Source organism: Lytechinus pictus, chromosome 2 (genome assembly GCF_037042905.1).
Source record: "Lytechinus pictus isolate F3 Inbred chromosome 2, Lp3.0, whole genome shotgun sequence".
In the NCBI taxonomy this organism is placed as follows: Eukaryota; Metazoa; Echinodermata; class Echinoidea; order Temnopleuroida; family Toxopneustidae; genus Lytechinus; species Lytechinus pictus.
In genome coordinates, this window is record NC_087246.1 from 18,796,178 (window position 1) to 18,821,901 (window position 25,724).

General features: G+C 36.4%; 2 protein-coding genes across 2 annotated transcripts; one reads left to right on the plus strand and one right to left on the minus strand.

Annotated features, from left to right (window-relative positions):
- Positions 1 to 1,343: 1,343 nt before the first annotated feature.
- On the plus strand, positions 1,344 to 19,167 carry LOC129283818 (INO80 complex subunit B-like). Its single transcript, XM_064112072.1, has 8 exons — positions 1,344 to 1,504; positions 6,869 to 7,070; positions 7,391 to 7,482; positions 9,379 to 9,545; positions 11,077 to 11,244; positions 13,521 to 13,577; positions 14,125 to 14,240; positions 14,426 to 19,167. Exons 1-8 carry the CDS (start codon positions 1,468 to 1,470, stop codon positions 14,559 to 14,561), a joined length of 975 nt encoding a protein of 324 aa, XP_063968142.1. The 5' UTR covers positions 1,344 to 1,467; the 3' UTR covers positions 14,562 to 19,167.
- LOC129283804 (acyl-coenzyme A thioesterase 1-like) lies at positions 16,415 to 25,470 on the minus strand. The gene is made up of 8 exons (XM_054919436.2): positions 25,062 to 25,470; positions 23,843 to 24,142; positions 23,259 to 23,443; positions 22,452 to 22,663; positions 20,051 to 20,165; positions 19,555 to 19,635; positions 18,914 to 19,052; positions 16,415 to 18,436 (listed from the first exon to the last, which is right to left on the minus strand). The coding sequence occupies exons 1-8, from the start codon at positions 25,351 to 25,353 to the stop codon at positions 18,303 to 18,305; spliced, it is 1,458 nt and encodes a 485-aa protein (XP_054775411.2). The 5' UTR covers positions 25,354 to 25,470; the 3' UTR covers positions 16,415 to 18,302.
- Positions 25,471 to 25,724: the final 254 nt, after the last annotated feature.

Below are 25,724 nucleotides of genomic sequence, written 5' to 3' on the forward strand. Positions count from 1 at the left end.
TGAATGTGAAATGTTGTTTGTGCAGGGGTGGGCATGGTGAGATAATTCTAGATGAGATATTAAGTGAAGTATATTGGGGAAATTGCAGTCAAACTTTTAATCCAATCTTCCCTTTGACATAATGTTATGGTTTCCTCTTTTTGAGATAGAGAAGACGGGGTAAGTTGTGACACTTTTTGCATTTTGCATGTTAGAATTGAAAAGACCAAAAATATTGTAGAAATAATGCTCAACTTACCCCGCCTTCCCCTATAGGTTGTCCTTTCTTATTAAGTCACTATCGCTTGTGTTTTGCTGTTGTTTTTGTTCATATGATTTTACTTAAAATTTGAGATACAACGTTTTTTCACCCTAGCTGTGTGACCTGTTGACTGACATAGTAATATTGATTTTTTATTTTTTTAATGGGGGGTATTTCTAAGGCTTTTTTAATTCTTATATTTTGTAGCTAGGCTACCGATTTCGATGCTAACACCTTTTTTGGGAATTTCTTGCCTGATTTCATAGAGGTGCTTTCAATTAAGCCATGGTACCTAACTATGGACTGTGCACATTTGTCATAATATTATTGCGTTTAATTCATGCATTATTTTAGCACTCGTTACCAAAAGTATGCATTTACAATTGGACTTTTCTTAGTGCACACAATAGAATAAGTGCAGTCAATGGACACTAAATCTGCATATCCAGGGTTTTGTGCAATGGAAACCACCTTTGTGAATTTGGGCCAGAGAGTCATTCATAAATGAAAAAAAATCTTTCTGGCAATAATTGAAACCTATCTGATGGATTGACTTAGCTCATGAATGCATCAGTGTTGGGCGCACCAGATTATTTGCTGGCAAGCACTGAACCTCCGGCGAGGCTGCTATGGCCTGTTGATCACAACACTACAAATAATTTCCCATAAAAAATGGTTAGAACTATTGAATTACTATTACACGTGTTCTTGAGGAGCACAATCACTGCTATCGGTCATCAAACTTTCTCATTTTCTTTCTCATCTTTTCATGATTTCTTCTTTTTTCTGTTATTTGTCCTTTCTTTCGTTTCTTTCTTTCTTTCTTTCTTTCTTTCTTCCTTCTTTCCTTCCTTCCTTCCTTCCTCCCTTCCTTCCTCTCTCTCAGTGATCTTTTTATATTTATTTATTTATTTATTTACTTATTTATTGTCTTATTTATTTAAATTTATATCTATTTATTTATTTACTTATTCATATTAATGTATTTCATTCATTCATTCATTCGTTTTCTTTCTTTCTTGCTGCCCCCCTCCTCCTTGGTGCTGTCTTTCTCTTTCTTTTGCACCCCCCCCCCCCCATTTTTTTCCTTCTTTTTCTTTTCGAATTTCAAGCTACTGTAGCGTTTCCTTTCGAACGATCGAACGGATTCGACTTTCTCTGATTGATTGTGGTTCGATTTCTTGAGCAAGATAAAGTGTACCTGTACCTGTAAGAAATTGTTAACTATGGGAAAATGGAGGGACTCAAATGCTGTTGGAAATGGTAATTTTTCTTATTCAAGACTGATGTAATGGACTAAGTAATGGTGAAATATTTTTATTTCAGGACAGAACAGTGAACAGAGATTGGGCCGTGGCGCGCGGGGGGCCACCCCGTAGCGTAGTCGGTAGCTCGACTGCCGATTACCTCACCATGTCCGCGGCCGGGCATTGCCATTGCATTGGGCCCGGTTCGACGTTTCATTCTTCTTCTGTCCTGTGGTGTGTTGGCAACCAGTCAAAAATGACTTATTTTGCCACTCACTGCTTTGATTTGGAGCCTTAATTCTTTGAGAGGATGAAAAGCTTCTTTCGACTTTCCTTTTCTTTTAGTTTAAATTTTTACTTTCTTTGTTTTCTTCCTTCTCATTTTCCCCCATTTTTTCTCCCGTTTTGTTTTCTTTTTTGTTAATCTTTCGTTTTTTCTTTGTCGTTTTTTCTTTTCTTTTTTCTACCTCTTTTCTTTTCTTTTTTATTTCCTTTTCTTTTTTTTGTTTTCTTTTATTTTCTTATGCTCTTTCATTTTGTCTCGCCCACCAGAGGTGAAGGCAAGACTTGTTTAGAGATCCAAATGTCGTCCGTCCTTCACAAACCTTACGACACATAACTCCACAACTGTATTAAAGTCACTTTCCAACTAACCCAGGGAGCTCCGGCCCGCGCAGCGGGCAGGAGCTTACCGTGTATTTGACCATACTCACGGGACTAGCGTGTATTATGGTCTAAATATTTCTCCAAATGAATTGTGAAAACAGAAATTATGCACTTACCACGATTATATGGATGAAGGTCTAACGAGTGGCAGTTTCCTGACATCAAGGCACAGACTGGAACTTCAAAAAAACGAAAAGTTCTCTCCTTCTACCCCCGTCTCGATCGGCCATTTTTGTTATGAATCGTAACAAAATGGCTGATCGAGACTGGGGTAGAAGGAGAGAACTTTTCATTTTTTTTAAGTTCCAGTCTGTGCCTCGTTGTCAGGAAACTGCCACTTGTTAGACCTTCATCCATATAATCGTGGTAAGTGCATAATTTCTGTTTTTATTCATTTGGAGAAATATTTAGACCATAAATCACGCTAGTCCCTTGAGTATGGTCAAATACACGGTTAGACAGGAATAACCGTCGTTTCTGGGGATTTATTCAACAATCTCTGACATTTTACTGTAATCCCCATTTACCGACGGTAGGGTGTACGTGTGGGCTCGCATGTGTTCTCATTCCCTCCCTTTTGTCAATTCACAGTCCAAAGTTTGATGTAATTTTACACATCGAATTTACAATCTAAGGATGTATAAACAACAAACTTTTAAAATTTGATATTTTAAAATTTAAATACTTTAAACGATATAGATGAAAAAGGCATGAAAAATATACTTCACCGATGTTTAATTGGGTTGAACACGATAAAAATGGTCAAAATGGCAGCCTAACTATAAAATATTTACAAACGAACGTCAACAATCACGAATGTGATATCGATATTGCTTTCGATATTATACGATCTGCTCCATATGCGAACGAAACCGAAGATAAACGATACTAGTTATACTAGTACTAGTACTAGTTATAATCGCGATATATCGATTCGAGACATTAAGTTAATACGATAATGACGTCATTCAAGATGGCAACTTGCAAGAAAAACCGTCAGGTCAGGTGAAAATGTCTTAGATGACAGATTTCTCAATCATCCAGAGGATTTTTTTCAATAACTCCGGCCCAAGGTATGCAATTACTTAATTTATTTATATTTCCCTGATAATGGAAACCATGAAACTTTCAATTTTGCTTAAAAAACAGTTTTAAATCGCGATCTATAAAACGCTAGTTCACTATACGTTGGCTGTAGGTACGGGGCCCCATCCCCTTCAGTCTATGTATGGTGAGTGGAGCCAACGTAGTTCAGCGGAACAACCAAAATACAGAGACTGAAGCTTTTGGTCTAATACACGGTAAGCTCCTGGGCTCCCGCCCGCACAGCGGGCGGGAGTTCCCTGGGTTACTTTCCAACCAAACTTGGATGGTAGATGGACTTGGGGGACCTGCATGTTATGCTGCAGTCGGAGGTCACATGGTAAGGTCAAAGGTCATTTTCAAGGTCAACGTTCAAGTTTCCATGCAAGACTCTTGTGACACATAACTCTGCAACCGTAAATTACTTATCAACCAAACTTGGATGGTAGATTTACTTAGGGGACCTGCTTGCTATTTTCAGGTCAACGTTAAAGTTTACATGCAAGACTCTCTTATGACACCTAACTCCGCAACCGTAAGTCACTTTTCAACCAAACTTGGATGGTAGATGGACTTGGGGGACCTGCATGTTAGGCTGCAGTCAGAGGTCGTTTTCAGGTCAACGTTAAACTTAAAGTTTACATGCAAGACTCTTATGACACCTAACTCCGCAACCGCAAGTCACTTGTCACCAAAACTTGGATGGTAGATTTACTTAGGGGACCTGTTTGCTATTGTGTTGGGAGGTCACATGGTATGGTCAAAGTTCATTTAAGGTCAAAGTTTACGTGCAAGACTCTTATGACAAGTGTTATTCCATCCCAGTCGATACAATTCGATTGCGTGCCCTCGTAAATCACGATATTTCTAGTTATTTTCATAAGTGGGCGAGACACAAAATCGCTTTTGCCTTGTTTCTTCTTTTCTTGTTCTTGCGCTTTCACCGCTGCTAGGCTAGTGTCATTTTACTGTCTCCCTTTTCTCACAGCCAAAAACACTGGTGGATCCAGAGGGGGCACATCCGGCTGGGTGCCCCCCTTAAATTGAGAGGCACAAGGTACACTGCATAGTAATGCCATTAAAACAGAAGTACTGGTATGCCCCCCCTTTAGGCTTTAATGAAAATGAAGACCTTTTTTTTTTTGTCAAATTCAATTTTGCGTGGATGAATTTTCATTCTTTGGTTGAAGTTTTTCCTCGGCAAAATGTGCCCCCCCCCCCCTTTGGAAAATCATGGATCCGCCATTTCGCACTGGCTGACTGAGCAATGCCTTAACCTTAGCCCTTAGGTCAATAAACAATAATTCAATATGTCTATCGGTTTTGCCAAATATCACAATCGGGAATGGCTGTAATTTGCTCCGATCGCGACGCTATCATTCAAATTCTCAGTCAGACATCAGTTTGTTTGGCTTTGCTGTAATATTGATATGGACTGAAGTTGGTGACCAAAAGATTTGCCTGTGGCAGATCACCCTTTTGTTCGCAAGATTTTGGTCGCTAACTTCAGTCCATATCAAAATTACGAAGACAATTACATCGGTAACATCATTTTTAAACCTGTATCAAGTAGTTAAAAGCAATTGTTGTCATTTTTATCTTGTCATTTTGTTACTATTACTTGAGTATTCGAGTTATCCCAAGTGTCTAATCAGGGTCTGCCGAACATTCGAACGGTGTAAATTTTGCTAATCGATTAGCGATCGGCGGCAAGCCATTTGAACCATTCGATCAATCGATGTTTACTCCCAAGCCTACTGACCGAGTCTAAGAATTTTGAACGATGACGTTGCGTTGAGATCAAGGCCAAAATACAGCCTTTCCCAATCACGATTTTCGGAAAAGCGATGGGGCATATTGACCTTGAAATGTGATTGAGGGACTTGCTATGACATTCACAAACAATATTACTGCTTGGGAAATTTGCTTAAATTCAGCCAGTGGAAACTGCATTAATGCCAAAAATAAATTGTACTTAAAGGGGTAGGCCTACTCCGGCCTGAAAATAATTATATCTAAATAAATAGAGTAAAATTCAACAAGCCAAAATGCTGAAAATATCATCTAAGACAATCTTAAGACATTTTAGAATAATAAATATTGCAGAAAATCTTAACATGTCAAATTTCGGGCAGGTTACTCTAAATCATTTAGTAAATCACTCAATTTTAAAATATACGTGTAGCAATATTTAGTGAAATGGGTATAGACCTATATGTTGTCATGAATATTCTTTAGTAAGCTGATGATGTCATGTCCCACTTTCCATTTTCCTATTTTACATGTATTACAGTACATGAAAACATAAGTATTCCTTATTTTCATCCATGTGGGTTTGGTATGTCTCCCTTGAAATATTTTGTGTTGCAGCAGTGAATATCTAATGCAATAAATATTACATTATCAATTGAATTTGTCTAATTCTTGGAGGAAAAAATTGGACAAACATAATTTCACATAATAAAATACAAAAGAACAAGTAGGGATAGGACATCATCAGTTTGCACATTGAATATTTATGAAGACATGCATAGAACTGTTTCACCAAAAAATGCATATCTTTAAAATATAACTTTTTCTTTGTTTATATTCCTTGTCTGATTTGTTGTGTCAGAAACGTTGTGATTCCATAGGCATGTACACTGAAAAAAGGGTTATTTTTCTGCTTTTCAGATTCTGAATTCGATTTTTTTAAAATTTAATTTGCAAAAAAAAAAAAAAATTCAGTGCTCAAATGGATGGAAACCTACAACTCTTCACTAGATTTTTTTGTGATCTCTTTTCTCATCTCTTATTGGGCCTAAATTGCTATGTCGGGGAAACCTGTTACACATAATCTGAATGCATATAATTTGAAAGCTGTGCCAAATAAGCAGCAAATAAAATATGGTGAAAAGCAGGGAAAAAATCATCCACTTTTTCTGTGTACAACTCTATGGAATCACACCGCTTCTAACACAACATGACGTCACGGTCTCGAGGCCGGTGAAAGCATTTAGGAGAAATCCATTTTCGAAGTCTGATAATTGGAGCTATTAAGCAAAATACTCTGCTGTATAGCGGTGAAAATGCATAAAGCCTGCATTCCTGTATTAAGTAGTTTTTTAGCTTTCGATTGGTACGGTATATGATTTGTCAATTTCATTTTTGGGTCCGGTTTGGGTCTTTAATACCAGGCATCTTTAAGATACTCGAGTTATGAGCAACTAGTTTTCTCAATATTTCTACCTCAGGTGATGGTTTGTGTATATTCCAGTGCTACACTTCCTTACTGCTACACTTCCTTACTGCTACACTACACAAACCATCAGGGTCAATCAATAAAAATTGACACATTGATTCACAAAGGGGGGATTTTTTTGGGTCTAGTTAAATAATTGATGCTAAACATGAACTTGCCAGGAACCTGTAAGATGTACTCTCGTAATCTGCAACTGTTTCACTCCTTGTCCACATTTCTATCAGTCTCAAAATCTGTGATTTAAAGCCAATGCCAAATGTCTTTGCACATTATAAATTCACAGGCAATTAAGAAACATCGCTAGAATGTGTGGCCGGCGGCTGCGGCGATACTTGCGATTGCGGGAGCAATATTTTCATAACTTATACCTTCTTTATTATTTTGCCTTAGACGATCTGAGCAGTTCCCAGCCTCACAAGAAGCACAAGAAACATAAACACAAGAAGCACAAGAAGCATCGCGAGTCTGCAAGTGGAGGTCAAAGTTCAGATACAGGGCAAAGTGAACTTGTAGAAGCAACCGATTCATTGACTGGCAAACCTCAGCTAAAACTCAAGATCAAAATTGGTGGCCAGACATTGAGGACAAAGAGGTACAGACTTTCTGTGAATATTTTTCACATTTAACACTAATTCTCCTAAAGGCATGGTACAAGAAACTCTACATGTATTTGTAATCTGGCACAGATTTCAGTCATGAATTTTCAATCCATTGCAAATTTTGATTAAAAAATACATTTGATTAATAGCATACTTTTTGCAAGAAGCAGACGAGCAATAGATCTCAAATTTCTTGCAAGAATGAGGGAAGCCTACGAATGCATTTATCTATTTAAATTATGTGTACATATTGGAGAACTCCAAGTGATTAAACTGCTAATAGAAATGATCCTATTTTAAAATTTCTCTTCAGTTTTGATAAGATAAGCGTGACTGCATCATCAGATGAACCGAGTGAGGATGAAGACAGATTGCATGGTGATAGCAGTAATGACACATGGAGGGGTAAGTCCATCCTCATCCCGGGGGCTGTTTCATATAAAAAGCTCTTCATAAAGTTATCCACAACTTTATGAATAACTGGAATATGCAAGTGAATTGTGTGAGTCAATCATATAAGCTCAAGTTGAAGTCTACAAATGTTCATTGACAACTTTACTTTCTGGGTATAGACTCTTTTACCTCTATATGAAATTGTTTGAAATAAAGTCATCGTTCGTGATAATATTTCATTAACTTATTTGAGCTCACATTTCGGCACTTTCTATTATTCTCATGCATAAAGTCATGCATAACTTTGCAAACAACTTTCAAGATGGAAGACCCCTGAGTTTTATCCTAATGATAGCAAATATCCATACCAGGAGGTGGGGTCTGTTTCATAAAGCTACAAACTTAAACATAAAGTTACAAATTGCTTTAGACATGACTGGTGACCTGTTCTAGTGCCAAAAGATTGCTATTAAACTATACACTTCAGAGCAGGTTCTAGCCATTCATAAAGTCAGGCGTAATTTACAAACAGTTTTATAAGCACCACATAGGTGGGTAAAAAAAGAAGAAGATGTTTCTTTAAATAGAATCAAACGTCAAACAAAACTCTAACATTGATATCTTGAAGAATTAGATGGTGATTCAGAGCTGCCAAGTAGTACGATTTTTCCGTATTTAGTACGTTTTTTTTTTTACAAAATCAAAATTTATTGAGAAAAATCATCTCTATATGTCTCTATTTCATAAAACGTACACAAATATTGTTATTAGATCAATGTAATTTCAGGTATCTTGTTTTTTTTTTCAATCATTTTGTAAAACCAGGGTGAGATATACACAAGTTTCAATGTTTTTTTTTTTTCATCTGCAAGAGCAGTGCACATTTTAGCTTGCATGCAGCTTGAGCGCCGTGATGGGCGAGTGCGCCAAGCATTTTATTATGAAATACACTTTTTGGGGGAAAAATACAAAATATTTATCTCACATGGTAAAAATGCTGATTTTTTTGTCAAAATACTGATTTTGGGGGATAAGAATACTGAAAATGCAAAATACAACTTGGCAGCTCTGGTAATTGCATCATTCAGTAATATTTTGGTGTAGTATGTTTCTGTGAGCACTCTGATAACAAAAAATCTATTTTGCGAATGATCAGTGACAGTGATTTTGTATTCTTATGGAAATCACAGGTGAAAACAAAACTGAAACTTCAAATTTCTTGAAGTAAAATCACAAAATCATTTCCAAAACTGCACTGGGAATGATCCAATCTGTTTTTTTTTGGGGTCTTATTAAGGCCCCATTTCACCAAGAGTTGCAATTGATCTGATCAATCTCAAATAGGAATGTCCATAAATTTCATAATTTTTCATATAGCAATTTTACACAACATTCCTTTGTAAATGAGAATCGGCATACTGGTTTGTCAATAATGCGTGTATGTGCACATCATATCTAGAAAACACTTGGAGCAGACATACTGTATGCATTATAAATGATTGGGTTGCAAGCTTTCCATATTAGATATCGGTTGGATCAATCACAACTTAACACGGGGCCCAGTTTCCTTTCAATGCAATAGATGTTTCAGCTAGTCCTGAGTATTCACAGGTTTTTCCTAACCCAGTTTGAGTGCCTTGTTTAGTGATCATGCAAACTGTTACATTTTGGCACAAGTATTTCACTGGTGTTTGTCAAAATTTCTCTTTACTTCATGGAGAGTTTTCTTTTCCATGATATTTTTTGATATAGAAAAAGGAGACTGTCGAGCCAAACTAGACTTTTTTTCAGCCCTTCATTTATTTTGTATGGTGGACATACCTTTATTTTAATTCTAATAATTTAAATCTCCTTTAATGTAAAGTTTGTATATTGCCCTATCATTTATTTATCAATTTTACTTTATAGGAGCTACCCCAAGTCCCGTATCTCAAGGTAGCAGTAAATCAATATCTAAGCTTTCTAAAGAAGAAGCAGAAGAAGAGGCGTGGTTAGATGCTCTAGAGGCTGGCAAGTTAGACGAGTATGGGGAGATACCAAAACCCAAAGATGAATCTCTCCTTACTGCTAGACAGGTAATGCATATCTGCCAACTGTCCCTATTTAGGAATAGCCCCAAATTTTGTGAATGAGAGAGCCACTTTAACCAGTGTGTCCCCATTGGCAAAAATCTGTCAATACTCATGTGTAGGACTTTCGGCTCTGTACCTAATAGCCTCTGTTTTCCTATTTGTCTCAATTAGGGGGGGTTAAGGTTGGCACTACAAGAGCATATGGGTGTTTGCTAAAACCATTTGATCTGAAATAATTTTAGTGTGATTTCTAGATTGGCAATTTTAATCTTGGCGAAACCATTTTGGTCCATGTTTATTTTGTATTACCGGTACTTGCCCCTGGTCTAATGATGTTAGACCATGTGGGTTTAGACAAAGTGTTAATTAGACCAAGAAATTATAAACAGAGAGAAAGTGTAACGTGTATATGTTTTATGTGATTGTTTGCTCATGAATATTGTGACTCAGTCCTCATAAAATTTCAGCCGGATTGTTATCTATTTAAGGTATGGAATTTATCTCAGAAGCCAGATCGACAGTCCCAAGTTTTAAATCACAAAATATCCTAATGTGAAAATTTAGTCTTTCAAGTTAATTTCTAATTTATACTTCACAGATACCTTGAGTTTTAACCTTTCAACCAAATAATCTCTTTGTTTACTGTTTTGTTTGTATATAATATTAAAGCTGATTTTTTTTTGTCTGTCTGTCCTCATGAAAATTGCAAAAGCTGATCATTGTAATTGTCTTTCATTATTTATAAAAGTTAAAAGAAGTTGCCTCATTTACTATTTATTTTTTTGTGACATCATCACTTCGGTGCTCTATTATCATAGTAGCTTGTCATTCAAGTAAAATCCCATAGAAACCTATTACTTGTTTAGCAGGGTTATAGTTGGTTAGAGAGTTACCATTAATGGTACATACATATGTTTTATGTAGCTGGAGACTGGTGAAGAGGGGGGGGGGATTAGAAAAGTTCAAGTCTGACTTGACGTCAAGTCTGACTTGACGTCAAGTTTAAGCGCAAACATGCACATGATATTGAATGATTAATCACATATAGGTCTTTTAGTGGTCCATTAAAAGCACGACTTATATTTTGTTGCATCATTTGCCTGTGCAGTATTAGAGCATGTTGTACAATCTGCTGAAATCTAATGATTTCCCCCATAGGCTTGTCTACAAAACTAGCTTTGCAATATCTTGCCATATGGCAGGGTCTTATGAGTAAAAATTATTATACTAAAGATAATAATGATTATATTGCATGGATATTCTTCATGGGATACCATAAATATTTCACTCCTTATGACTGATATCCTACGCAACCTTAATTTGTGCTATAGTATGTAAATCATGAAATATTTCTGGTACCCCATTCTGAGCCATCCAATATAACATGATGATAAGCAGAAGTGAGCATCCTATATGCTAGATCTAAACAATGCGATATCTATGCCACAAGCAACTGTGAATTCAACTGTGCTTTTTCGTCAGACTTGGATCTTTGTGCGCCCATCTGATTGTTGGTTTCCATTTTGTTTTGTAGAAATCCCTTTTGAAGAGAATGGCAGCAGAGGAAGATGACTTGATACCATCGCCCTTTTTTGGCGCTCAGGGCAAGATTCCAGAGATGACCGAGGAAATGATCGAGAAGAAAGCTCAAAAAGCTCAGAGGAGGAGAGTACAAGAAAGGCGTAAACAGGAAGAGAGCAAGGTACGCATGTAAAAATCAAGGTCAAGAGATGGGATTGCTTAAAGCTACTCAAATTCTTGGATGTGTCTTCCACAAACTTTTTCCTGCAGATAATGCAATTTTCCACATTCAGACAATTAGATTCAATAATCATCATAATTATCATGCTACATTTGTACTAGAGAAGCAAACAAATGACTGAAATGTTTAAATATCATCTGTATAATAACCAGTGTCACTAGTTGCGATAACAAAAGCAAATTAAAAAAAATACCCAAATAAAAATTGACAGTATTCCCTCAGAATTCTTTCAGGGTTGTAATTGTAAATATCTCAACACAATTTTGGCCACAGGAAATTTTTGTTTTCAAAAGGGCCCATTCTAGATGGTTTTCTTACTTTTATTTATCAAATGTAGTACCAATGGATATTGATTGCTTTATGTTGAGCAAGTCTTGTGCAACCCATTTAATTCCCCAAAACTGTTTTTGTCTCACCTGCATAGCAGAGTGAGACTATAGGCGCCGCTTTTCCGACGGCGGCGGCGGCGGCGACGGCGGCGGCAGCGGCGGCGTCAACACCAAATCTTAACCTGAGGTTAAGTTTTTGAAATGACAGCATAACTTAGAAAGTATATGGACCTAGTTCATGAAACTTGGCCATAAGGTTAATCAAGTATTACTGAACATCCTGCCTGAGTTTCATGTCACATGACCAAGGTCAAAGGTCATTTAGGGTCAATGAACTTAGACCATGTTGGGGGAATCAACATCAAAATCTTAACCTAAGGTTAAGTTTTTGAAATGTCATCATAACTTAGAAAATATATGGACCTAGTTCATGAAACTTATACATAAGGTTAATCAAGTATCACTAAACATCCTGCATGAGTTTCACATCACATGATCAAGGTCAAAGGTCATTTAGGGTCAATGAACTTTGGCCGAATTGGGGGTATCTGTTGAATTACCATCATAACTTTGAAAGTTTATGGATCTGATTCATGAAACTTGGACATAATAGTAATCAAGTATTACTGAACATCCTGTGCAAGTTTCAGGTCACATGATCAAGGTCAAAGGTCATTTAGGGTCAATGAACTTTGGCCACGTTGGGGGTATTTGTTGAATTGCCATCATATCTCTATAAGTGTATTGGTCTAGTTCATAAAACGTGGAAATAAGAGTAACCAAGTATCACTGAACATCCTGTGCGAGTTTCAGGTCACATGATCAAGGTCAAAGGTCATTTAGGGTCAATGAACTTTGGCCACGTTGGGGGTATTTGTTGAATTGCCATCATATCTCTATAAGTGTATTGGTCTAGTTCATAAAACGTGGAAATAAGAGTAACCAAGTATCACTGAACATCTTGTGCGAGTTATAGTAGTTTTCAAAATCAGCACTGCTGCTATATTGAATCGCGTGATGCAGGTGAGACGGCCAGAGGCATTCCACTTGTTATTGTTTGAAACTTCAATATTTACAATTGAGCCAGACTATGTACTATATTCACATAGATTGACCCAGGAATGTCAATGTCTTGATTCATAACTCTCTACAAATTACTTCAAAAAAGTTGCCCGTTCCTAAGGATGACCAATATAATCTGCATGTGTTTGATTTTATTTGGATTTTTCATATTACTGTACTTCATTTAAAAGTCGTAATACAGTTGCCATTTATGTTTCTGCATATTCCTGTTAGTAAAGGATCATTGACCCTCCCTCCTTCCATTTCTGCTTTAACATCACATCGTTCCATGCAAGCCTTGCGGGTTAGTTGCAGGCAATCACCTGCAACAAAGTTTTGAGCATGTTCAAAACTTTTCTGCGTGCAAATCAGACTTGCATGCACTTCTGATAGTGTCAATGTGGGTGACATGCGGGCAGCAAAAATTATTACCCGCAAGGCTTGGATGGAACGATGAGACAGGTACTTTAACCATCCTCCTCGTTCAGACAAACTTTATTGCGTTCCTTCTTTACCATATCTTTTCCATATATTCTTTTTACTTCCTTTTCCTCTAATGCCATCCACTCTCAGCTGCCATTTTCTCTTCACAGGTTCGTCTTTCCTCCTCATTTTCCATCCATCTCAAACCACCACCCCTCCACAACAGCATTTTCTTCCAAGTCGAACCTTCCCATGAGCTCACTTGTGTAATTCTATCAGATATTTTAAAACCATAATTTTTTTGTATCATTGCTCTCTATGCTCTCATCAAGATTCCTTCTTGAGGTACAGAATTCATACAAATGTGGAATCAAGCCTTTATATATAATTTTTTTATTACAGAAACAAACAATAGAGAAACTGCTCAAGAAACAGGATGCTAAATTAAAGGCTGCTAAGGTAAGAAGATATATGAAAAGAAATTACTTTGAACTAAATAAATATGGCATGGACAGGCTTGTGCATTTCAAACAGGAGACCTTATCACCTAATAATACATGATATATTGTTACAAATGAGAATGCCTTCTGCAAAGTTTTGCCTCTGTTCTTTTGGAATGAAATTAGGTGAATTATGGTCTTTAAAAGAATTTTTGTTTTTGTTAATGTTTATAATGGGTGTTTGTCACTTGGTCCAATGATGTGACATGTTGGATTACCTAAGGTACATACGACAGAGCTGCAGGAATGACACATTATACAGTAGCAGTTCCAATATAACCTTCACACGCTTTGTTGTTACCTAAAACTAAAAGAAAACAAGTATTGACGCTTAAATATATGATTGGGGGGGGCAGGAAATTTCTTTTATTTTTTACTTTGCGTCATGTGTGGTAAATGCTTTAAATTTCTGTAATCTTTTTTTTCGTCTCATTAGCTGCTTCTGTTAATTTTTTTAGAATATCATGTTAAAATCTCCACTCATGCAATATTCCTTTTATCTTTAGGCTAAACTGAAGCGAAACCTGGAAGTTCCTCACATACGATACTGTGACAATAGCACTGGTATATCACTCTCTTATCCAGCTGGCTATGAATTTCCTCTACCAACAACTCAACCTCTGTAAGTAATCCATTGTCATTGATCTTATACATTATGTAGCCTATAATCCAAGCCTTTAGCTTGTATTCAAGCATGTGTGAACAGGCCTCAAGTCTTGTTGAAGGTAATCTCCCTTTCAAAAATACATGTCTTGGTATTCTTTACATTTTATTTTTAGATTGTTCTTATATATTCTTTCTTTGTAGGACAATAAAACCCATCACAAAATGTGGAGTCAGTGGATGTCTCAATGGCAAAAAGTATTCTTGCTCAAAGACTGGTGTTCCTCTCTGCAGCCTAGAATGCTACAGGAAGAATCAAACATTACTATGCGCAACGTGATAGTCTCCAGTCTGTAAGTGTCTTTGAAAATGGACTTGTGGATATTTCATTGATATGAGGAAAGCCGTCTTTCTCGTCAGTCTGACACGAAGATGGGAGACTACTGTGCTGCCCCAATGTGAGAAAAGTTTATATTACAGTGGCACCTCAAAATCGTTGTTGACTTTACATCTCAAGAAGTGACAGTGTACACAAACAATTGTGAAGTAACATGAAAATCAATTGACAGATGAACATTAACGTATTCAAAAGATTCTTGTGAAAAGGTGGTGTTTTATGTGATAGGCAGGATTGTGGAACATGAAAGTGAGAGATGGACACATGGTACCATCATGTCAGGAAGAATACCTGGGAAAAAGAGTCCATAAATGCAGCCGTCATCTTAATATTAGCTGGCAGTAAGTACAGTGATCAACTTCTACACCTAGTGTACCACAAGGAAGCATCTTAGGAACATGAAGTATTAATTTGCACACAGATATAGTAGAAACTTATTACAAAGGTATAAGATACTGCACTCTCACTAAACTTTCAGAATTGATACAGTCATTATTTTCTATCAGCCTTATGTAAAGACAAACATTTGAAAAGTGAAGATTATGCATTGCTGAAAACAAGTCACAAAGTACAAATATGAATATTTATTATTACATGTTCTGAAGAAAATGTCTTTAAAAACTTATCCTGAATCACTGAAAGTTAGTATCAGTATTCTAGAAAAATCTAAAAAAACACAAAATAATATAAAGATGTCCGTATTTTACAATCAAAATGTAAAAAGAAAGAGAATTAACACCACAGCACTTGTTTTTAGGTTTGTTTAGTTCAGTTACTCAAATACTGATTCACTTAGTGTTTTGGTCTTAAATTGATGTACAGATTTAATCATACTATTTAGTGTCAAATCTGGAATCTTATATATTATCTATCTCTGAAAACAGGTTTTTGTTTGTTCTGAGAATCAGTCACTGTGACTCTCCGTTACCAGGTTCATAATATTGAATTATCGTAACAGAGCTAATAATATTATTTTTCTGAGAAAATTGTCATGCCATGCTGTATATCAATAACTCATGAAAATAAGAACAAAGTGAATGTGAATGGGGGCCTATGTAATCCTTTATCCCATTCTGATATCGGGCCAAGCATTTATATTGATTGTCATCTTGATTTTTACTTTTATAATAGAGTGCAAAAGGTTTTTCAAAATTGCAAATAAGAGAAGCGATAACGCAAATAGAAAATTGTCGAAAAAGGTAAAATTATAGTACATTTGACCTATTTTCAAAATATTGATCAGACAGATGAGGACCAACTTATGCTACAAATATGATAATTATTGTAGAACTGGCAACACTGCTATGATTTTAGTACACATGAATAGATTATTTCAACATTTTTTAGAATGACCAATATGTTGCTATTCTATGTTCTTTCACTGGAAGTGAGTTAAGTAGCATCATGCACCAACCTAGTAAACTTAGGAATGGAAGGGGGGGTAATAATAATAATAATAATAATAAAACATTGCTTATATAGCGCATATAACGATGATAAAATCATGTCTCTATGCGCTTAAAAAGAAGAATAGAAAGAATGGAGAAGAAAGAAGAGCCTGTTCACAGAGGAGCAAATATATAATCAATTAATAGGTACATGTATATCTTATTTTACAAAAAGGAATGTCTTCAAAAGGGACTTAAAGGATTCTACATTATTAGCTTGTTTAACAATATCAGGTAAGTTATTCCAAAGTTCAGCAGAGGACATTTTGAATGAACGAGCACCGTAGAATTGAGTGTTAATTTTGGGAACTACAAGGAGAGATTTGTTGTTTGACCTTAATTTTCTTTGGGGTATATACTGTTCAATGAGTTCTTTGAGATAGAGTGACGATTGACCTTGTAAGCATTGATAGGTTAGGAGTAATATCTTGTATTCAATACGGGATTTTACAGGAAGCCAGTGTAATTCTTTTAGTATAGGTGTTATGTGTTTGCTGCGCCTCGTTCTTGTTATGAGTCTCGCTGCCGAATTTTGGATCCTTTGAAGTTTATGAATTTGATTATCAGGGAGGCGATACAAAATGCTATTACAAAAATCAATGCGTGATATTACAAGAGCGTGAACCAGTTTCTTTGTGGCTTCTGTTGTTAGAAACTTGCGAATTTTCCCAATGTTATACAAGGCAAATGAACTAGCTTTACATACATTGTTTATTTGAGTTTTCATACTAAGGTTTCTATCCAGTTGTACACCAAGATTTCTTGCAGTTTCTACACATTCAACATAGGTATTATCAAATTCTATTCCTTCTATCTGTCTACTATTTCTAAATTTACTAGTGAGATGAAGCACTGCAGTTTTATTACAATTAAGTTTCAGTCCATTATCAGTTGACCAAATAATCACATCTCGGACACACCTCTGAAGTCTGGTAGTGGCATCTTGCTGCTCACTGTTTTTTAGGACTATGTACATTTGCGTATCATCAGCATACATCATGCAGCTTATCTTATGGTGAGTGATGACATCCTGAAGAGGAGCAGCATATAAATTAAAGGCCAAAGGTCCGACAACTGAGCCTTGAGGCACTCCATGACTGGTATAGCAGGTACGTGAATTTGATTCTCCAATCAAAACAGAATGTCTCCTATTTTGGAAATAAGATTGAAACCACCTCAAAGCATCTTCACAAATTCCGTAGCGTGTCTGGAGACGGGAGAATAAAGTCTCGTGGTGAATGGTGTCAAACGCCGATGAATAATCTAACAGTAGCAACACCGCTTCATCCCCTCTATCAAGAGCTATTAATATATCATTTACTACTCGAAGAACTGCAGTCTCACAACTGTGGAAGGGCCTATATGCAGACTGCATTCTAGCATATAAGTTATTTTCTGCCAAATAATCTTGTATCTGTAAGTTCACCATCCGCTCAATGATCTTCCCAAGAAACTGGATATGAGCAACAGGCCTAAAATTCTGTAGATCATCAGTATCTAACTTGCCTCCTTTAAATGTTGGAACAATATTTGCATGTTTTAGGACACATAGGTAATAAATACATTCCTCGTGCAATTATCAGGTTTTCCCAATTAACACTTTGGTTTTAGTTAAAATTTGTAAAGCAGTAGAGCTTTATTTCATACAACATACATGCAAACATGTAAATGAACCACTTCATTGTCAAGTGAGAAAGATACAAATATTCTAGTTCAGCATCCGTTGAACAAATACATCATATATTTGTCTTGATGTCAACATTTGTAAATAAAATCAAATCAACAAATAAAAATTAGTGTTTGTGTCTTCACTGTCTACCCTTCATAGCAGATATTAAAGGATATTAGTTTATTTTCTGTTCTCCATGGCTACCTCAACTCCCCAAACTGCAAATGTTGCAGCTATCTTACGAATATAATAATTTTGATGGTACATTTGTATTTGGGTCAGTTAATAAACAAGCTGTCAAGCAGTTTGCTTCATATTTTTGAATGATTATTTTGTGGCTATTTTGCTGATAGACCCCAGATGGAATACCCAAATATTTCAGCAAGCAAACTTGTAAACTGCAAACACTCTCACTATAAAGTAGTAGTGGCAGAAGTAGTAGTAGTAGTAGTAGTAGTAGTAGCAGTAGTAGCAGCAGCAGTAGTAGAAACAGTAGTAGTAGTAGTAATAGTAGTCTTTGCATACATTTCAGTTAGTATACTTTGTGCCGCTATTGTTGTTTGAAGGTTATTCATGCCAATCTTGTCTCCAATCTTCCTCTGGTCTGAGATGACGTCGATAGAAACTGATTGTCTTCTGCCACGATTTCACCAGAGCCCTTGCATGAAGAGCTGGGTCACCACCCCAATTTACCAGCTTGGCTGTTAGGGTAAAATAATTTTAAAAAATTGATTGCCATCCTGGCTTTACTGCGGCAGTATGGCCATGATGGCAAGTCATAATAACCTTTATTTCTTGATAAAACGCTTCATACCCTAGAAAAACAGAATATCCCAGAGTAAACACGTTGCCATTATTTATTTTAAGAAATATAAATGAATGTTAAAAAGGCTTTCTATATATCAGTCAAATGATGAGTAATATGGGATATTGATTTCTGTGTGATTTTGAAGATTCAAACAAATGCATTAAAGGAAGGATACAAAGAGAGATTGGGAGAGAGAGACCGAGAGAGACAGACAGAAATAGTTCAGAGGGGGAGAGATGAGGAGGAGGGGGTTGTATTGAAACAACCTCTATATAAATTTAAAACTGGCGACAGAGATAAGAGGGTAAATCTAGAAAATGGCATGCTGAGACATTTTACCTTTACATAAAAATTATGTAAGTGCATTTACCTCTATCAATATTCGGCATATCAACTTTAGATTGACGACAGAGAGGGAAGTAGGGTGAATCTAGAAGATGGCCAGCTCCTTCAAAGTAATGTGTTTCCAGAAGATTGCTTTTTCCTGCACTATGAATACGAGATGCAACCTGTTCGGGGAAAAAGATACTTTTACACACTAGTTGGGACCAGCGCTTCAAGGGCGTAGAGGGGCAACTACCCTCTATCATTTTTCACGTAGCCGGGAAGAAGGGAGAATAATACGAAAATGGAAAAAAAAAAGTTTTTTGTTTGGTTTTGTTAAAGAGAGGTGTGGGTCGTGTAATGCAATATTGCACATGTCATTCCAGTGTGAAAAATATGAAAAAAAAACGTCACCATAATACACCTTGCTTCCATTAAAGAAAACAAAAATTGTCCCGCCTGAGTTGGAATTATGTGAAATGCAGATAGCTTCTAAGTTTTCTTGAAAAGTCAGGGTATCCTTTAGGAATTTTATGCCACATGGGTATATTAAATAAATCGTCTTTTCATGCAGATAAACTTTTTAAAATGTATTAAAGGAAAGTAGAGGAAATTCCCGGGTATCGTGCTCATGTTCCAGTCGTTTATTATGGGCATAGAATAAATTAGAAGAAGAAAGCAACATACCCTTGCTAGACACTTTTCTGAAGCACATTGTTGATCATCACCACTAACCAATAACATTGTTGGTATCGATATGTCTTCTACCTGATTAGAAAAAAATAAAATAAGTTCACGTTTGACTCGCACTCAGTATTTGAGAAAGAATTCGCAAATCAATAACAAGTTTGATGCTTCATCTAATCGATAATTGATTGATGAATATCGTCAAGGTCAAGGGATTTTCCAAAAGGGGGGGCATATTTTGCCCGAGGAAAAATTTGACAAGCCCCCCCCCCAAGTCCTCACTTTCAATAGGGGCACACTTGTGTTTTAACCGCATTTTTACATTACAGATTTTAATTGTGCCTCTCAAAGGGGGGGGGGGGGGGCACAGAGAGAGAGAGACGAGCCAGCTGTGCCCCCCCCCCCCCCGATGGATCCGCCAGTGATCGCATGGATAATAAATATCTGATAGTTCCGGCACTGTTCAGTACTTTATTTATAAAGTTGAATAACTTACTGGTGGAATACAGTCTGCTCTGTAATCTATATGATGAACCTTGTGATTGAAATCAAACTCGAACCACTCCTCACCATCATCTCTTTTTGTTATGCGGGTGTATGACCCAGGAGGTCTAGAAATGATTCATATCAATAAGTCATTCATATTAATCCGTTTTCATTGAAAATTAAGCTTTGATCCAATTCTAAAGGTCAAGTCTACCCCAGAAAAAAAAATGCTGATTTGAATAAATAGAGAATAATCGAACTAGCATAACACTGACAATTTTATCAAAATCGGATATAAAATAGGAAAGTTATGACATTTAAAACTTTCGCTTATTTTTCACAAAACAGTGATATGCACAACTCAGTGACAGGCAAATGAGACAGACGATGACGTCCTTCACTAATATTCCTTTATTCTGTTTTTTATTGTTTGAATTATATAATTTATCATTTTTTACAGATTCGACAATAGGACCAACTTGACTGATCCATATAGGATTAAACAATGCTAATTTCTTATTTTCAGGGAAGAATTAATCTATGTTTCCTTGGACAATGAGAAGAAAATTAGAATATTTCATATTTCAGATAACAAAATGAATAGTGAGTTGATGACGTCATCAGTCTCTCATTTGCATACCGACCATAGATGTGCATATATTTGTTAAATTAAGTGAAACTTTAAAATGTAATAACTTTCTTATTTTACGTCCGATTTTGATAAATTTTTTTCAGTGTTATGCTTGTTTGATTTTCTCTTTTTATCAAAATCAACTTTTTGATGAAGTGGACTTGTCATTTAACAATGATGTACATAATTATGCAACAAAACTGTAATCATTTCAACATTATAAATATTTGTACATTTTTTAAAACTCCATTTAAATTTGTTTAGGTCGACGCTTGTAGTTCCTCTGGTTGTGGGTTGTAAATGGACAAACATAGAATGATAGATAATTGCATTTGAGGATGAATAGATAGATCAACCAATAGAAACGATTAAATGAGTAAACGAATCAATGAAATGAAAGAATGAATTAATAAATTATTAGTTGTTGAGGGCGTTTATCATTTGACTTCCGACAGAGGTATATTTTTTGCTCTCAAACTATAATCATGGTTTTACACCATAAAAATGTCCTCCTTTCGGAGAATTGCCATTTAATGTAATAATGACAGTAATAAGGATGGTGACGATAATTTATCAATTATGTTAATGAAAAGACTTTTTGCCCGGGGGGGGGGGCAGTCATATATATTGCTGTAAACCTGCGTGACTAAAAAACGCGTTTAAAGGGGTGTTTTTTTTCAGTTTGGAAAACGTGTTTAGGGTATAGTGTTTTTCCCTCCAAGCTTTTTCCCCGGGGCTTTTTCTTCCACGTTTCTGAAAAGTGTTCGGGTTCTTACCGATTGAGCGGGTATAACCCTCAACTGCAATGGGGGGGGGGGGATGCAATACCCATGATGAATATTTAAGCTTAAAGTAGACAAACTTGTTTAGGGGTCATATTCTAGTAATAACTAGTTTAGGGGCCGAAATGTGTAAATGAAGACCGCGAAAAACTTGTTTAGGTGGTTATTTTTCACACAGAAAAACTCGTTAGAGGGTGTTTGCAAATAATTTGGTCACGCATGTGTACAGCAATACATTTGACTGCCCCCCCCCCCCCCGGGACTTTTTATGCCCCAAAAGTTAAAAAGTAACTCTTGGTATCTAAATAGGCATGTGGATCAGAGATTTTGTCTTTTTCGTACCGATTGTCTCATTTTCCATTCATTTCATTCTTGCGTTTTACTTCGAAAAGCTTCGAAAGTCAAAAAGCTTCAGCGAAACGCTAGCTTCATGGATATTTTTAACATGTTTAATGTTTTAGTGAGAATAAAACAATGAATGGGCAAAACTGACGGAACAAAACCTGTCGAGTGAACAAATGAAAGCGGGCAATATGCTACGAAGAATGCGAGCAAGTGCACCAGACGGAGTTTATAATTTTGATATGAAGAAACCCATGGGCGGAAATCCCAGGGGGGACGTGTCCCCCCTACTCAAAATAGTAGGGGGGCACAATATCAAATGTCCCCCCTACTCAAAATAGTAGGGGGGGGGCACAATATCAAATGTCCCCCTACTATTTGTGGTCTTTTATGATGGTAAGAAATACATCATTCAAAATCGAAATAAAACATGTATTTTAGGACGAGATATGACCTTACTTTTGGGATAACTTTTTCTTTTTTTTTGCTTGTCAAATTTATTTTCGTCGAAATGATCTTACATTTTGGGTGATAACTTTTTTTTGTTTGTTTTTTTTTGCTTGTCAAATTTTCCAGCCCCTTGTCCCCCTACCTTTTGGGAGAGATTTCCGCCCCTGAAGAAACCTAATTGTTTTAAAACAAGATGACACACTTACCCTGCCGGTTCAATTATATTCCCATCGATAGTCTCAAGACCGACGTGCGTGGCAAGAAAGTCAACACATCTTTGGACACCCAAACACTGGATTGGAAGGTCAGGGATTCGAGACACTGCGTTCAAGGCCAGTGTTCCACCGTAACAAGTACCATTTAATCCAATTCGATTCTCGTCTATATCTGGATGTGTTCTGGCAAACTCTATAATATCCTATATCAAAGATTAAGACAGACATAAGATAATGAACTAATATTATTACATTCCCCGTATTTGAGACAGATAACAAGTTGTTGCAGGACTTCAAAAAAAAAAAAAAAAAAAATCCACCTTCAGCTCTCTCCACGACTGAATGTTTTTCATTGAGATGTCCCCATGCAAACGCTACATGAATTTTTGATCGATGCAGCCAAATTTCATACAATAAGTTAAAACTTGTACTGTTCTCACAACAAACGGTTCTAAGAGGATGCCAACGGACAGAAACATTTTTTTTTTGGGGGGGGAGGCGTTAAAAACTATTTATGAGAGTCGGGAAATATTGTGCTATTGTGTTTTATTTATAATAAAAACAAGATTGAAGTTTTCATGTTTTTTCCAACAAAATTAATTTGATATCCACAAATTTTGACGATCATATCCAGTCTTTAATTATCAAGTGAATGACAAAAGTCGTTATATATTACAGTTAAAAGATTTCATTTTATTATATTCCTAATATACCACACTCTCTCACTTATTTCTTATTTCTGTATTACCACAACTGCTTAATTACATTTTCCTGATAAGTGTTGATAAAAGAACTTACTATCAATAATCGGCAATTCAAGTAGGCATTACCATGCTTCTGGAGGTCGTCCTTTAGTGACTGGAAGTAATCGAACTCAAACACTCCAAAACCATGTGAGGCAAGGAGAGGGAATCTATCACGAGCAAAGGTTGGTCCTAATCCAGGCATCTCGATGACAAGAGGTACAGGGGAGGACTGGTTAGCTGGATTGATTGTTAGATGAATAAATTGATTTGAGTTGACCGATTGATTGTTGGTCATTTGATGAATAATTGTTCGATTGATTGAGTGAGTGAGTGAGTGATCGATCCATTGGTACTTGATAGATTGATTGGTTATTTGAATTGATAGCTTAAGTAAATTCATTGATTGTATATTGTTTCATCCATTGGTTGATTGATTGATTTGATGACTGATTAGAGTGAGTGAGTGATCTATCGATCGATTGGTCTTTTGGTTGGATCATTTGATTTCTGATTTGCATGCTTGATGGTTTAGTCGATTGTTGTATTCCATGATTGATTAATACATGCATTGATTTATCGAATGATAAGTCTTTTATTGATTCAATAAATTATACCAATGTAATGGACAACATATACCTTTCTTCGGCAAGTAAAGTGTCCCCATGGCCCCGCCACATTCAACGAAACTATGCTCGACGTACGGAGCAACAAAGTGTCTTTCAACAATGACAGAGTCCAACTCTTCTTGCTGGATACTGTTGCTTTTGCCACTGTCTATATCATACATTGAGATTGTATAGACCAAAGGATTGGTTGGTTTGAATATATATATTCTTGGGTACTTGGCAGCATGCACAGGTAATGACTGAACTCTTGAAAGTAATCCCATTGGCTCTATTCCTGCGTATGTGCCTCCTTCCGAAGGGTCGTCATTAACTGTATAAAATTAAAGAATATAAGGCCTGCTATGATGACGACCATTTCATGTTTTTATCAGGGGCGGATCCGGGATTTCCCAAGACGGGGGGGGGGGGGGCACATTTTCCCGAGGAAAAAATTGACAAGCAAAAAAAAAGAAAAGGTTTTCATCAAAAAGATAAGGACATTTCGTCCACGAAAAAAATTGACAAGCAAAAAAAAAGTCTTCACTTTAAAAAAAAAAAGGGGGCACACTTCTCTTTTAACGGCATTTTACATTACTTAACAAATATCAATTGTACCTCTCAAAAGGGGAGTTGGGCACGGACCGGCTTTAATTGCCCCCCTGGATCCGCCAGTGGTTTTTATGACAATATCATAAGTACCATGGGCCGTGTAGTTTTGTGAGATTTGGGGTCCCAAGGGGAAGGGGAGGACGAGGTATCCCTCTCCCATATAGGCCGTGCCATGCAAAACTGGAATCTCGAGAGGGTGGGCGGGGCACCCGCGGCCTCGGTGGTTCACCTCGCCATGCAATTACTTCTTATGCGAGTTATTTTTATCATCAACATCTTTGATGTTTTAAAAGTAACTTTTATAGATCAATGTTACTCATCAATTAAAGTATAGTTTGGAAGAATAATAGTCCCTTATATTGTGATCATCAATAGATCAAGAAATATTTCAGATACAAGATTTTGTACATCTCCATTTTCTCTAGTCACAATCGCAACAGAATTCGGGGGCTGTAGTTCAAATATGAATATATTTCTTCAAGACTATCGGAAATTTGGAGTTATAAGAGTATAATAATTATTTTTTTCACGTTGATTCGGTCGTTTGCAGTGTATTTACCAAGTATTACGATTCCGGATTAAAGTTTTTATAAGAATGTAAAACACACGTCTTTAGTTTCAACCAGGGGCGACATTCGTACCTGATATTTCCCCTTTCTCGTTCGCCGTATACTGAGCATGAGCTTCGAACTCAAATCTCCCACATTCAGTGGAAACTGTTGAACGTAATTCCACCGTTTGCCCGGCTGCTAGCCCATTAGCCCTTATATCCAGACATTCATCTGATAATCCAATACGAGGGCACACATGAAGCTTTGAAGAAGACAATATAATTTGATTACAACTGAAATGTCGCGTTAGTTGTTTTACTTTGTGAATCCGTAAATCGCATAATAATTTTCTCCCAATGTTCATGATATTCCTGAAATGCATGACTGTCTCTTTCTTGTATGATGGCGAAGTATTAATCCTGATATATCCTAACTTGAATATTCAGGTTGCATGACATGCTACTGAATACATGTATAAGCTTGTCAACAAAATAGAATTGCTATCATAATAAAAATATATAGCTGTAGACTTTGGACTTTGATAGGAAATTCATGAACTCCTAATAAAATGGATATATAGGTATACAGATTATATTCGCCAAAATTCCGTTTGGAAGTGTACTCGTGTTGAAAGCATAATATTTGTCCTTTTACTGAAGGGTTGAGGGGAAACGGCAAAGCCCTTGACAGAATTAATGACTGTACTTACAAGGGAGGGGCGGGGGTGATTTTCAAGTAAGGATTGCGATTTGA